The 14,264-nt window shown below is 32.3% G+C and overlaps 3 protein-coding genes across 3 annotated transcripts; 2 read left to right on the top strand and 1 right to left on the bottom strand.

Moving 5' to 3' along the window:
• Positions 1 to 841: 841 nt before the first annotated feature.
• LOC108574888 (casein kinase II subunit alpha) lies at positions 842 to 7,598 on the top strand. Its single transcript, XM_017937543.1, has 8 exons — positions 842 to 1,000; positions 2,058 to 2,289; positions 2,441 to 2,552; positions 2,631 to 2,843; positions 3,565 to 3,759; positions 3,851 to 4,202; positions 4,318 to 4,395; positions 6,801 to 7,598. The coding sequence occupies exons 2-8, from the start codon at positions 2,195 to 2,197 to the stop codon at positions 6,911 to 6,913; spliced, it is 1,158 nt and encodes a 385-aa protein (XP_017793032.1). The 5' UTR covers positions 842 to 1,000; positions 2,058 to 2,194; the 3' UTR covers positions 6,914 to 7,598.
• Positions 7,599 to 9,186: 1,588 nt separating this feature from the next.
• Positions 9,187 to 10,934, top strand: LOC108574875 (ubiquitin-like modifier-activating enzyme 5). Its single transcript, XM_017937524.1, has 6 exons — positions 9,187 to 9,498; positions 9,611 to 9,746; positions 9,819 to 10,015; positions 10,088 to 10,274; positions 10,347 to 10,683; positions 10,756 to 10,934. The coding sequence occupies exons 1-6, from the start codon at positions 9,326 to 9,328 to the stop codon at positions 10,932 to 10,934; spliced, it is 1,209 nt and encodes a 402-aa protein (XP_017793013.1). The 5' UTR covers positions 9,187 to 9,325.
• A 190-nt stretch (positions 10,935 to 11,124) lies between these two features.
• Positions 11,125 to 12,654, bottom strand: LOC108574935 (actin-related protein 6). The gene is made up of 3 exons (XM_017937606.1): positions 12,344 to 12,654; positions 11,391 to 12,272; positions 11,125 to 11,315 (listed from the first exon to the last, which is right to left on the bottom strand). Exons 1-3 carry the CDS (start codon positions 12,415 to 12,417, stop codon positions 11,186 to 11,188), a joined length of 1,086 nt encoding a protein of 361 aa, XP_017793095.1. The 5' UTR covers positions 12,418 to 12,654; the 3' UTR covers positions 11,125 to 11,185.
• Between the last annotated feature and the right edge of the window lie 1,610 nt (positions 12,655 to 14,264).

Here is a 14,264-nt window from a genome sequence, read left to right as displayed (position 1 = left end):
TAAATACTAATTATATTAAATTTCAAATAAAAGCTCCTTTTTTATTTTCGTCTCATTTAATACTTAACAGGAACGTTATTTAAGACTATAAACACCATATTCCAAATATAAATGCAATTTATTTATGTAAATTTTACGTTTCAGTTGTAATAAATTGAAAAAATTATTCAAAATGTTAGCTTTTTATACGTCTTTCAAATTTATTCTAAAAAACCAATTACCTTAATATTGAACGATTAATATAATTGTATAATAACCCAATTAATATTATTGTGACACTTTTAATTTTTAAAATATTGCAAATTTAAGATTGTTTAACGAACGGAAAATTACTAACTATTGTAAAGAGTTGTTTTGATTGGTCAATGTATAAAGTGTTCCTAAAGTTTCACTAGCCACGCACTTAATAAATAGATTTGATCCCACTTATTAATTAAATAGTCTTCTCAATAGAAATCGAAATTTCTTCACTAAATAACAATTCTATCGCAAACTATTGTTAGTTTACACATGATTTCTTGCAATATGTTTGCAATTACTATTTTAATATATTTCGGGAACAGAATTTGATTACTATATAAACATAAAAATATATAGAAAATCTTAAGAAATTAATATTTAAATTTTATGTACCTAAATAAGACTTACGATAAACACGTATATTATACATATATATATCAAGATGTAATTTAATTCAAGTAAAAGATAATATATTTGAATATTAGGATGATACTTTGAGAAAGTAATACTTGTAATAAACTTTCATTGAAGAGACGGTTGAAGGTTGGAGATTTCAATCTATATATTTGAAGTTTGTGGTGGGTTGTTGGCTGCCATCTTGGACCTCGCTCGTTTGAGAAGCCGGCCGCCCGCAAAAATCTTTGAGTTTCACGCGTTTGCGCGGCCTCACGTAATCCGTAAGCAGGTTGCGCGATTTCACAACGAATTTAGAGATCTGTTGCGGTTAATTTAATCAAGATTCGGGTCCGGAATGCATTAGGTGAGTCTAAAATAAGTCAACATTACTTTCCTGATTGCGATGGCGTGTGATTTATCTCGTACATGTGTGTTCGTGTCTTGTGCTTGTGCGTGTTTCTAATCCGTGTTGCGATAGTAGATTAATTTTTACCTAGATATTTGCTCTTTAACAAAAATATCTATTTATTCTACATGCAAATTATAGCTGTATATACAAAAGTATTCTTTTGCTAATTCGTAACTGCAAATTACAGAAATGAACTGGTAGTGTTCTGTGAGCACACAATCAATAGACATCTGAGGAATATGCAGTTCATTCGTTGTAATCAGTGAACACGTTTTTACGTTTGTTAGGCTCTTATTTTAAGATTCATTTTTGCCTTCTGTTATATTATTTGATACCAGATAATGAATTTGCTGAAGTTGTTTTGATTCTTCTAACCATATAGCTGGTTTTTCTAATTACATTCACTTAAATATTATTGCTTTAATATTATTGCTTTCAATAACAAACACATTCAAGTATTTATAAATAGATTTTATTATATTCTTCATTATTTGTACGTGCAAGAAATTAACATTGTTATTATTATTTTATGAAATATTTGTATTTTCCTTAGTTTGTTGTTTTAATTATGCAGTAATATTGATTTTTACTTGATACAAGTAATTTGCAGTATGTTCACTATATTGAATACAGTGTTAATATATTTAAATAATACACTCAATTTTTGTATATTATACATTGTCATAATGTAATCTTTTAAGTAAAATAAAAAATGTACAAGAATCGAGTAGGTGTTGTTCTATTAACATTTATAATCAGATATTGCATTATTGTAATTAATCATAAGTGCACTGTAATATTATAAATAAATAAAAAATGCAATATTGAATTGTTGTAATAGATACCAATGTCTTTGATATATAATGTTTGATTTAGTTAAACTAAAAACGTAAGTTAATGTTTAGGAAAGATTAATATATATCTACATTAACCAATGTCTTATTTTTTCATTAAACTAAAACACATTTAATTGTGTTTGTTTTTTAATATAATTTTTTTTTTAATGGCTCAGGTGTATATTTATCCTCGCGCATTCATAACTGGGTGAGTGGAGGAGATAAATTAACTAGCTTTTGTAATTTTTCAATAGACAACAGTGAAAGAATAGCAATCCACAAAACAAATAGTAGTAGTGATTTACCAGAAAAAATGGCACTACCCAGTAGAGCGCGAGTTTATACTGATGTGAATTCACACAAAGCTAGAGATTACTGGGACTATGAATCCTATGTTGTTGATTGGGGGTAAGTGTAAATTTAGTGTGTGTGTGTGTGTGTGTGTGCGCGCGCACATGTGTGCATGATATGAAAGAGGAATAATGCATGTATGTACTTATATATTGCACATATATTTTTTCTTACTTTGCCGAAACATAATTAATTGTTTGTTATGTAGACAACAAGATGATTATCAGTTAGTGAGAAAATTAGGCAGAGGAAAATATAGTGAAGTATTTGAAGCTATCAATATCACAAATAATGAAAAATGTGTTGTAAAAATTTTAAAGGTATACAAATATAAGTTACTTTCATAAATTAATTGTACTGACTAAAAATTTCAATTTTCATCTACTTTTAATTTTTAGCCTGTAAAAAAGAAGAAAATTAAAAGGGAGATTAAAATCTTAGAAAACCTTAAAGGTGGGACCAACATAATTACACTCCAAGCAGTTGTTAAAGATCCTGTATCCAGGACACCGGCACTGATATTTGAACATGTCAACAACACAGATTTCAAGCAATTATACCAGACGCTAACAGACTACGACATAAGATACTACCTCTACGAATTATTAAAAGTGCGTGTATTGTTAAGTGCAATGGAACCAAGTATCAGTCCAATGTGAACCTTCGAGATTATTATTTTGATAGATGTAGGTGCATATCATAGGTTCAAGGAAGAGTTCGAAAATATTTAATTTGTATAAAGTCGTTTTTCTTTTCTTTTTATCACTAATAATATAATTTTAGTTAATACTAATACTTCTGGATGAAAAAGAACACTTGATATGACCTATTCTATTATTACAAAACATTAAAGTCACTTTGTTAGTATAAAATTGAATCATTTTGCTACCAAATATGTTTTTAGCCCTTTCAATGCTATGTGAATATTAGGTATTTCAATAATTTATTTGTTATAGCTGCTGTGAATTCCTGTGTATAAACGTTTCTTTCCTCTCTATTTATGTTTCTTATAAGTTATTTGTTTTAATGGTAGACTTCAATGACATTTAATAATTTCAAAAATATTTAGCATAGAAGGGGCTAATTGAGAATATAGTAAACAAAAATAAGATGTAGAATTTTCCTATAAAAATAAAAAAATCTTTCTTTTTCATTCGTTAGAGGGTATAAAAAGAATCCTTAGTTTCAGAAATTTTTAAAATTTTCGGACTCGTGAATATTTAAGTAAGTAATGTGTCGATAGTGTTCGATCCATTTTGCATCTATGGCTACATTACACATGTAAAAACGTAAATGATATATAAGACGATATTTTCTCTATTATCTGTTTAGGCATTGGATTATTGCCATAGTATGGGAATCATGCATAGGGACGTCAAACCGCACAATGTTATGATAGATCATGAAAATCGAAAGTTGCGGTTAATCGATTGGGGTCTAGCAGAGTTTTATCACCCTGGTCAGGAATACAACGTACGAGTAGCTTCGCGTTATTTTAAAGGTCCAGAACTACTTGTAGATTATCAGGTTTGTAACGTTAATTTCATTAATCATTACTCCAGTGATACATTATAATCACTTGATTGATGGGTATTGCATTACTACTTTTGTATTACAGATGTATGATTATTCATTAGATATGTGGTCTCTTGGATGCATGCTTGCGAGTATGATATTCAGGAAAGAACCGTTTTTCCATGGACATGATAATTATGACCAACTAGTTAGAATTGCGAAAGTTCTTGGGACTGAGGAACTGTTCGAATATCTTGAAAAGTATCATATTGATTTGGATCCTCGTTTCAATGATATTCTAGGCCGACATTCACGCAAACGCTGGGAACGATTTATGCATTCAGAGAATCAACACTTGGTATCACACGAAAGCCTTGATTTCCTTGACAAACTTTTGCGCTACGATCATTACGAGAGACTCACTGCTCGTGAAGCTATGGAGCATCCCTATTTTTGTAAGTAATGAGAAATGTTCGAACATTATGTTATGAGTTACTTACTAAATGCGTTCGATAATAGCTTTGGTAAATTGATAGTTCCTCGTTTATTTCCTTTTCTCGTCCATTTTAGTTCCAATAGTAAAAGATCAAGGTCGATTAAACATGGTTTCATCGTCACCTACTCCCATAACAGGTTCGTTACCTGTAGGTGAGTAACGGCCCAGGTAATGTCACCACCTCAATTTCCAATTTATAATTATTTAATCATATCATTCACGTATTGCTGAATCGACCACGAGAACGCCGTGAATATTCATTCGCATCTTCGAATACGATGCGCATCAATTGAACATCCGTGAAGTTCGTATTGATTCGAATTCGCAACTTCTATTTTACGATATTTATAAAAACAAAAGAAAAAAATATGCGGAAGAATGCCGGAAGTACGAACACGTCGTGTTTGTAATGTACGAATACACGTAGTTCTGGTAGCATTCAATTGAATGCATGAAATCAATTGTTGACATCATCCGGCATTGTAAAATTTAACTAATTCGCAATGGTAGATACTGTTCTTATAAAGTGTTCAAACGTTGAGCGTGGAAACACATTTATGTTGAAATAAATCCCTAATATTAAGTGTCCATCGGAAATCTTTGCCATTGAGAATTAGTTAAAGGAAAAAACTATGTTACGCTTTACGCAAGGTCGTTCCAGGCACCTCAGTAATGAAAGAAAGAAATAGCACATATTGTGGCCGAAATATAAACATCTGTCAATAATACTTCTTTATTTGCGGAGTATCAGGTGTATGGAATGACCAATGCGATTTATAGTCATATTACATAAAAAAGAAAAGAAAAAAACAAATCATACAAAATAGAGTAATGTCGGCCCTTAAAAAATAAAACGATCTTCTTTTCCAAGAAATGTATATTTTCTTTTTCACAGTACATTGTACTTTAGGAATTCGGATTTTCGCGACTGGTATGCTTTTTACCTTTCCTCCCTTTTTTTCAAATAAATAAGAAGATCGTTTCAGATGACCATAATGTGACTAAAGATGCGACTAAACAAATGTTTGATTTGAAATATTTAAACGATTCAAGTCTATATGTCGTTTAGTATCAATTAATATACAGTTAGATTAAAACGTATAAAATATTAATTTCTCTTATAATGTCGCATCCAGAATCGATTATCGCGATGCTTCGCAGATTATGTGATGAATGCATATTTTTTCTCGATATTAGTGACAGGATAAGGTCGCACGCGTCAGTAGTAATACCTGGAAGAAAATGTTTGATTCTTCCATAACGAGTGGTGAATACTATAAAAATTACAAGATTTAAACGTGGATCAGACTGTTTACAAATACCTACAAAGATTGTGGCTAAATTAAAATGTGATAACCAATAATATGTAACATGCTACAGAATGGCTAATAGATAACCTTGCAAACGAAATCTTATAATTTTGGAAGAGTGTCAGATGCATAGTACACCGTTTCCAAAATCTGTTAATATTTGGAGTATATTTGTTATTCATAATTCGTCGATCCGTATTAAACGACAACTGGACTTGAATTGCTCAGTGATTTCAAAACAGGCATCTTTTTAGTCTGCATGCGTATTTATGAGGAGCGTGCGAAGAATCAAACATTCTCATTTAGGTATCGATACTTCGCGCAAGGGGCTTGATCCTATCCCTAGGCGTGACTGTGAGCAGCGTACCGGTACATGGAGTAAACGGACTGAGAAATGTGGCGAGACGAGTTGGAAATGGGACTCAGAAAGCGATGAAGTATTCATCACATCGGTTACATCCTTAACATACAGTTTACAACTCTTGACTCGTTGTGTACTAAAAACTGATCCTTCCATTCCACCTAAACTTGCAAAATTAAGAAGAAAAATATTTCATACAATGGTGGACCACTTCTTATGTAAATGGCAATTATATTCTGACGTGGTATATAAAGTTCTACATTTTAGACATTCCTTATTCATCATCCCGGGTACTATTTGAAAGAATTTGTATTTGATGTAATGAAAACAATCTGCTGTGTACGATTGAATCTTACATGGCACCAAATGAGAAAGAACCGACGTGTTTAAAAAATAACGACTTCAGTGTACTGGAAATAATTCAGGAACGTAAGAAAATTTAGGACATCAAGATAAAATCTATAAAATCAAAGTACATGTTCCGTCCATATTGGCCGGTATACATGTACCATTAAAGCTGTATGTTGCTTTGCTCTAATTTTTTTTCTTTTTTTAATCTATGATTTGTATTGTGTTTCATTGACGCTGCTGCTAATGTCACGGTCGCGGGAAATTCGTAAATGCATGAAAACGCGATTAGATCATGTTATGTCACTTGAAAGATCATCCATTATTATACGAGACATCATAATGAGGTTGATGCAAAATAAAAACCATGTGTATTTGCATCCACACAAGCGCGTACACGACACACACACAAACACATAGCACACAAGTGCTCACACTTAACATGTACCTTAGGCCGCTCGGTTTAGTACTTTTAACGATGATAAAAATGTTCGTTTATATCTGATACAATGATAGTTAAATAAAATGTTTGTTATAGCCAAGTACTCTTTGTGCTCTGTGAATACCTGTGTATCCAGTAATAAATGCTGCCAAGATACTAGTAATGGCATCGTTGATATCATGAAAATACAATTTCGAAGACGTGTTTAAAATTTTAGCCCTTGTTATTTCCACACTTCTACGGTAATATTTTTCTTTTGTGTATTTCATATTGACCCGTAGAAGTTTGTAATTTAATTTCCATTGATCGAAGCGAGAATTCACAGGCACCTTAAAACACTTGGCGTCAGCAAAAGCCTACGTACATGAACAAAACACATGCCGATAAAAAAAAAAGAACATTCGTATTGCTGTACATTGTATGCTTGACGCGCCGGTCAAACACTTAATGTCGATAAAATGTCATTAAATTGACTGAATTGTTTCATATACAGCATTACCAATGTGTTTCTTATAAATTGAATGTGTAATTATTTATATATGAACGTAAGCCAGTTTATTATGTACATTTGAAAAAAAAAAATTTACTTCGTGAGAAAGAGGGGGAGAGAGCGAGAGAGAGGGGAGAGAAACGTACTTTTAAAGAATGTATAGGAATAGAGCACACTCCACTTGTACATCATGTCCTTTCGTATTATTTCGAAAGAATTCGTCAGTTCCTATACGTATAAATTGCGCATAAAGTACGGTCAATTCAATATATGTGTATATATACACACACACACACACAAACATACATACATACACATATAAATGTTAGCGTATTATAAATGCGTACCCTATCAAGCGGAGTGTGAATTTAAATTCACAGAGCGTTGTGCGCTCTTGAATATTATCGGCTAAATAGTAATGCTCGCTTCTTATGATCACTGCGCCGTTTTTGCCTTATTATCATGTATTTTAAGATTTTATATGTATATATATGTATATTTTATTTTTCAATAATGCATAAAAAATATATATATACATATATACATATACACAGATAAGTGAAAATAAGTGGAAAGAGGAGTACATAGGTGTGTAAGGTGGATACTGCGCTATAGATATTAAAGATGTAAAAAAGAAATACTCTATGTACGAGTCAAGTATAAATACATTTTATTTATTCTGCTTGTAATCGTCGTATTGCTCGAATGCGACAAGTATATAATTTCAAGTCATTTTCACATGGCAAGAACGGCGCAAATGTAATTGTTTGTCCAAGTTTGATAACCCTCCCTGTTCATACGTTAAGTTTACGATAATCTAGTTTAGTTTTATAGGAAAAAAAACTATTGAATAATTACTATTTAAATCTGCAAATGAACTTCAACAAAAACAAAAAATTGAAATAACGAATTGTCACTAATATAATTAATATATTATGCTAAATTCTAACTTTGATGATATTTTGTCTTGCAACATTATGATTTCACACTATTTTGAAAAGATAATGTAATGTGTAAACTAATACCACTAGGACAAGTGTTTTATCATTGTCATACATTATAGGCCAGTTTTTTAATATTTTCCTCCCATTTTGTTGGAGAACGGCTATATCCTGAAAGAAGAAAGTGCACCCAAGTTTTCAACATACAGAAAATGTACATTCGAATTTTATATTCTCTCATAATAATGCCAAAGCGATAAAGCGAAATTGTTTACAGACTTTCTCGTTGTTCTGTTTCTTTCTTCTACTTTGAAAGCATTTTAATTTCTTTTTTTTTTTTTTTTTAAATAGAAAACGGGGTACTGTAAAACAAACTATTTTAACGTGGTTGAGGTATGACAATAAAATTAGCCAAAGTGCACGGAACAACTTTGCTTTATATCTGTCATTGATCATAAAAGCATTAAAAAAAACGAACCTACCCTGTATCACGTGACCACATGTTTTTAATATTTTTGCAATGTTTACTTTTAAAGTTTAGCGATACGATGGCTAAATGAAAAATTGTGAAAAGTTACGAATTTTTCCTTCATGCGAATACGAAACACGTGCGTATATACAGTGTAACAATAATATGTATGATTTACAACAAAAAGAAACGTTGTAACAATACTAAATAGTTCTGTATAGAATTAATTGAAAAAAGAAGCAAATACAATTTCATTTGTATTAAAAAAAAAATCCAATTATTCAGCTTCTTTTGTTTACCAAAATTCAACATCATTTTAAAATATTTTTTTTATTCTACATCATCATCTTCATAACTATAATTGTTAAAATACATATAATACACTTTAAAAATAAAACTAAGACTTATAATAAGACCAATTTTGGAAAGAACATTGTTAAACATTTTTTTTTATTTTATGTTGTATATGCTGTTTTAGGGTAAATCAAATAAAAAGTCAAAGGTTATGTTTCTAATTGTATAATTATAGTAAAAAGTTCTAAAAATTGAATGAGAAGCATATATAATTAATTATCGAATTAATAATTTTGTATTAAAAATTAGAAGTACTTATTTGTCAGTATACTATGTATATGAAAGTTTAGTTATTTATTGTAACGTATAAGCAGCTACGAATGGTTGGCGTGACATAGGTGCAGTCATCGTACCTTGTACACAATCTATGACATTTCTTCTAAATTTATTTTTATTTTCAAAAATGGATACAATCAAGGGGACAAAACAGAGCATCAAAGATATCGAAAATAAATTACTCGAACAACGTAAAAATACATTAATAACGAGAGAAAAGATAGGACATATGTCAAGTGAAGTGGTTGATTCAAATCCATACAGGTAATATTGGCTTATATGAACTTCTTTATGATATTGAATAATTTTTAGTTCAATTATTTTATACTTAAACTAAAAATATAAAATATTTATGTTATTTTTGTCCTTTGATTAGCCGATTAATGGCATTAAAACGTATGGGCATAGTGGATAATTATGAAAGGATACAAGAGCTAACAATTGCTATAGTTGGTGTAGGTGGAGTTGGTAGTGTGACTGCAGAAATGTTAACAAGATGTGGAATTGGCAAGGTAGCAATTATAGAATTTATTAAAGGGTCAAGAAATTTGAATTCTTTAAGTAACAATCTATACGGATTTTAGTTAATTCTATTTGACTATGATAAAGTAGAAATGGCAAATATGAATAGACTTTTCTTTCAACCATATCAAGCTGGTCAAAGTAAAGTAGAAGCTGCAGCAAAAACATTACATTATATAAATCCTGATGTTAAAATTGAAATCCACAATTATAACATTACTACAATGGATCATTTTGAAGATTACATGAACACCATAAGGTACCTATATAAGAATGAGTCTTGAAAGATTATAGTTAGAGATAACTAAGCTCTATTAAAATTGATTTCTAGCACTGCAAGTTTAAACAAAGGACCTGTAGATTTAGTATTAAGTTGTGTGGATAATTTTGAAGCACGAATGGCAATTAATACTGCTTGTAATGAACTCAATCAGAAGTGGTTTGAAAGTGGAGTTTCTGAAAATGCTGTTTCTGGTCATATTCAATTTATTATTCCTGGAGAAACTGCTTGTTTTGCTGTGAGTAAAGGCAAAGTCAAAAACAAAATGCAAATATGAAAGCTTGTTCTTGTGAGTCTATTTCATTTCCAGTGTGCTCCTCCATTGGTAGTAGCAGAAAACATAGATGAAAAAACATTAAAACGAGATGGCGTTTGTGCAGCATCTTTACCAACAACTATGGGAATTGTAGCAGGATTTTTAGTTCAAAACACGTTAAAGTATCTTTTAAACTTTGGAGATGTGTCGTACTATTTGGGTTATAATGCCATGCAAGATTTTTTCCCTAAAATGACATTAAGACCAAACCCAAATTGTGAAGATAGTTACTGCAGAAAACGTCAGCAAGAATATGCATTAAAACCAAAACCAGAACAAAAGACAGAAGAAATAGTTGAAGATAAGCCGCTACATGAAGATAATGAGTGGGGTAAGTAATATTAAATAAAAATAAAATATTGTAAGTATAATGAACGATCTATCCAACTACATTTCATTGTAGGAATTTGTCTTGTCGACGAACGAGATCAACAAACGGATGAAAATGAATATTTATCGTCAATATCTACGAAAAGAGCATATAGCGTACCGTCGCCCGCAACTGATTCACAAGACAATCAAATTCCGTCCGAGTCTGATGCTAGTTTAGAGGAATTAATGGCACAGATGAAATCTATTTAAATTTTACCTATTTATAATGGTCATATTGGTATTGTTTCTTATATGCATTCCATTTATATTATTTCTATTTTCACCTGTTATAAATTGCTTATTATTTTAAATATACTTTTCGGATATTTTACCTACTATGTTTGTTACAAATGATTGATTTGAAAAAGAAGAAGAAAATATAATATACATATATGTCGCGTTATTATAGGCTGTATGGTACAAGTATATATGAGTTGGTTAATAAGACAACTTTATTCAAGTTAAACATCGAAACGTTCGAAACAAAGGTTTTGCCCTTCTTCTTCGTAATCTTCTCTAGTTACTAGAAGACTTGAAAATATTGGATCTTTCGAAAGCGTTTTACCACCGTGCCATGCGTACGTGATTGGGCTGAAAATAAGGTAACCAATAGTTGCGTATACATTCGAATTTTTAATATCAATTAAGAATTAAAATGTTTGTTACTTTTCTGGTAAATGGACATTTATCGCATATTCTGCGGGTGCTAAGCTTCTAACTTCCTTGTAAACTCTTTCTTGAAATCCAGGAAATTTCGCGTTACCCCCAGTAAGAATGATATTAGACAAAAGATGCGGCCACGTTTCTTCGTCACATGCTTTTAAGCAATCCATTATTGTTTCTGGAATACCCATTTGACGAATACCAACATCCGAAGGAAAAAACAGAATTTCAGGTATAGCAAATCTTTCATTGCTCAAACGTAAAGTTTGCTGTTCATTAGGAGGTTCTGGACTTTTTAGGAAACCACGTCTTAATGTTGTGTAATCTGGTAAAACATAATCTTTAACTATGGGATTGTTTTCTAATTTATTTTTGGCAGTTTCCATGTCCTTGAAAAATTCTTGAGAAACAAAACAGGAATCCTCTTTCACTTGATTTATTACATAAGTCTCATCCATGACATGAAGTTGCCTATAGGATATAATTTCTTTAAGATGATTTGTAAGAAGCTTTCCCCCCACGTCTATGCGTCTAATACCTTCTCTAATTTTAGTGTCATTTACGTATGGTACTATATGAGTAAAGCTATAACCACTATCAACTACAATACAGCACTTTGTATTAGGATTTTCTGTTTTGTACTGATAACAAGAGAGAGTGGAGGTATTGATTCTCAAGAGACTTTGACATTCGTATTCCTCAAAAAATATTTCTGTCATGGCTTCTTGAACGGTTGAGAAATTAAATAAAGGTTCAGTCACAATTACAGAAAGTTGGTTCAAGTTTACAGGACAGCATTCCTTTGAAAATATATAATCCCAAACAGTTCCTACGAAAGGTCTTCTTCGTTCGCTTTTTGCTTTCATTATGCAATTAGGAACTAATCTGTAAATGAACAGATCAACAACTGTATTGTTTTTTCTTATAAATTAATTATATTCTATCGTTACACTTACTTTGGGTTGTCAGAAGCTAACCCTACTTTTGTCGTATAGGCACCATTATCCAGAACAAAAGTAGAATTACTCATATTCACAAGGTAATTAAACGATAAACAAACGCTTGATCGTTTTTGATTTTCGTGTTGTGCGTTATAAAAGCTTAATTAAATGCAAAAACATTAAAATAGATCTCATTCACTCGGCTGATTCGTAACGTTTCGTTAAAACGCTTTGGAGAAACGCCATGTGCTATTGCAAATTAGACCTTATACAAAATCGGAAGAAATTTACGTATAAAAAGTTTGACAATTTGCAAATTATTATGTAATATTGTATTAAAAGAATCGTAAGTTTTAAATATGATTCCCAAACGTTTAATACATTTTATATTGTTACAGTATGTATATTAATAAATTGATGTATAGGGTGTATAAAAAGGTCGTGTAAAGACCACCGTGACACTACACCTTTGGATTGGTGAACATTTGTAAAAAAGAGCACGTGCAAAATTGTCCTTTACATTAAAATTCAAGGTTAAATTTTTTTTTGTTTGCAACGTATTCTACTTGTTGCGAGGATAAATAGTGTAAAAGGAATCATGGGTCGCAACTCAACCATTCTTTTAAAAAATGATATTAAAGTTCTTTATGGGGAGTCCACACTGGCAAGATATGTTCCCCAATGTTTTGCGAACAGAAACAGCATCGTATTCACTTTGGACTTGGCTAACGAGTTCACTTCTCACAAAAATGTCTACACTGCCGGCGAACGTGGTTCGCGATGTGATCGTGAATTGCTCCCGAACATCAGTATGGACTCCGCATTAACTCTCGGACAGTGGACTCTGTACTACTTACGCGCACCTCGAGCGCTGCACTGCACAGTGGGACGTCGTTATAGTAACGTTGGACATTGGGACGAAATATAAAATTTTGAATTTGACAATTTCATTGTATTGACAAGAAACTATTAGTATTTCATTATTATGTTCAACAGTATTTTTCCATTTTGTGGCTCTAGTAATTCCAGATGCCTTCCTAAAATATATTTTTTTCTAATTTGTTATCTAGTGTCTCTATTTTACATCTTTACCTTCAAGTATGTGTGCAGTCCATAATGTTGCAGTTGTTAAGGCGTATCCTGTAGCCGGATTTATGGCAGCGAGTCAAGTGGTCGCCGTCGTAGGCAAATATCGTTTCCTCAAAACACCATAAGTGTTTATTGCGTTGCCTGCGACACTTAATCCCTAGGACCAGACCCTGCCATAAATCCTGGAGTCTCTGAAAGGAAAAATAGAAAAGTGGCCCACGACTTTTGCCAACGTTGATGGGCCACTTGACTTTAACAAAGTCTAGAGAAGCGGAGATTCCACGGGATTCCCATGCATCCGTCCGCCGAACACTTTCTCCGGTCATTGTTCACCCCACCCTAAGATAACGCGCTAAGGACAAAATGGAGGGAGGTTGCGATGTACCGGAGTAAACTGATTGGTGATTTTAAAAAAGGAAAATTCACCAATCAGGGTGTTTTTAGAAAAGTGGGAGTCTTTGTCGAGGGAAACCGCGGAGACTCCGGGAGAAAGACTTTGCAGCTCGCAGAGTAGACTCTAGACCTCGAATTAGTTTAGAACATAGAACGCAAAATAAAACTTAGTGTTTCAACCAAGAAACTGGTCCTTCGTAGCCTTAGACCAGAGGCGCTTAACTTCTTGTTCACGAGCAAATTTCCCCTCCCGAGATTCCCCCACTATGCGACTGAGATGGTCTCGCTTGAGTTGCGGCGCGGCGAGAGGAGGACGCGAGGAATCCTCCCACCACAACTCCAGCGACTGCCGTTGGTTTATGATATACATTCTGCGTGTTCGTACCGCATAGTGGGGGAACCTTGGGAGAGGAAATTTGCTCGTGAGCAAGAAGTTAAAGCGCCTCTGCCTTAG

The sequence above is a fragment of the Habropoda laboriosa genome, unplaced genomic scaffold (genome assembly GCF_001263275.1).
Source record: "Habropoda laboriosa isolate 0110345459 unplaced genomic scaffold, ASM126327v1 scaffold210, whole genome shotgun sequence".
NCBI classification, from domain to species: domain Eukaryota; kingdom Metazoa; phylum Arthropoda; class Insecta; order Hymenoptera; family Apidae; genus Habropoda; species Habropoda laboriosa.
The sequence above is the reverse complement of the archived record's forward strand: the minus strand, read 5'-3'. Positions and strand labels throughout refer to the sequence as shown.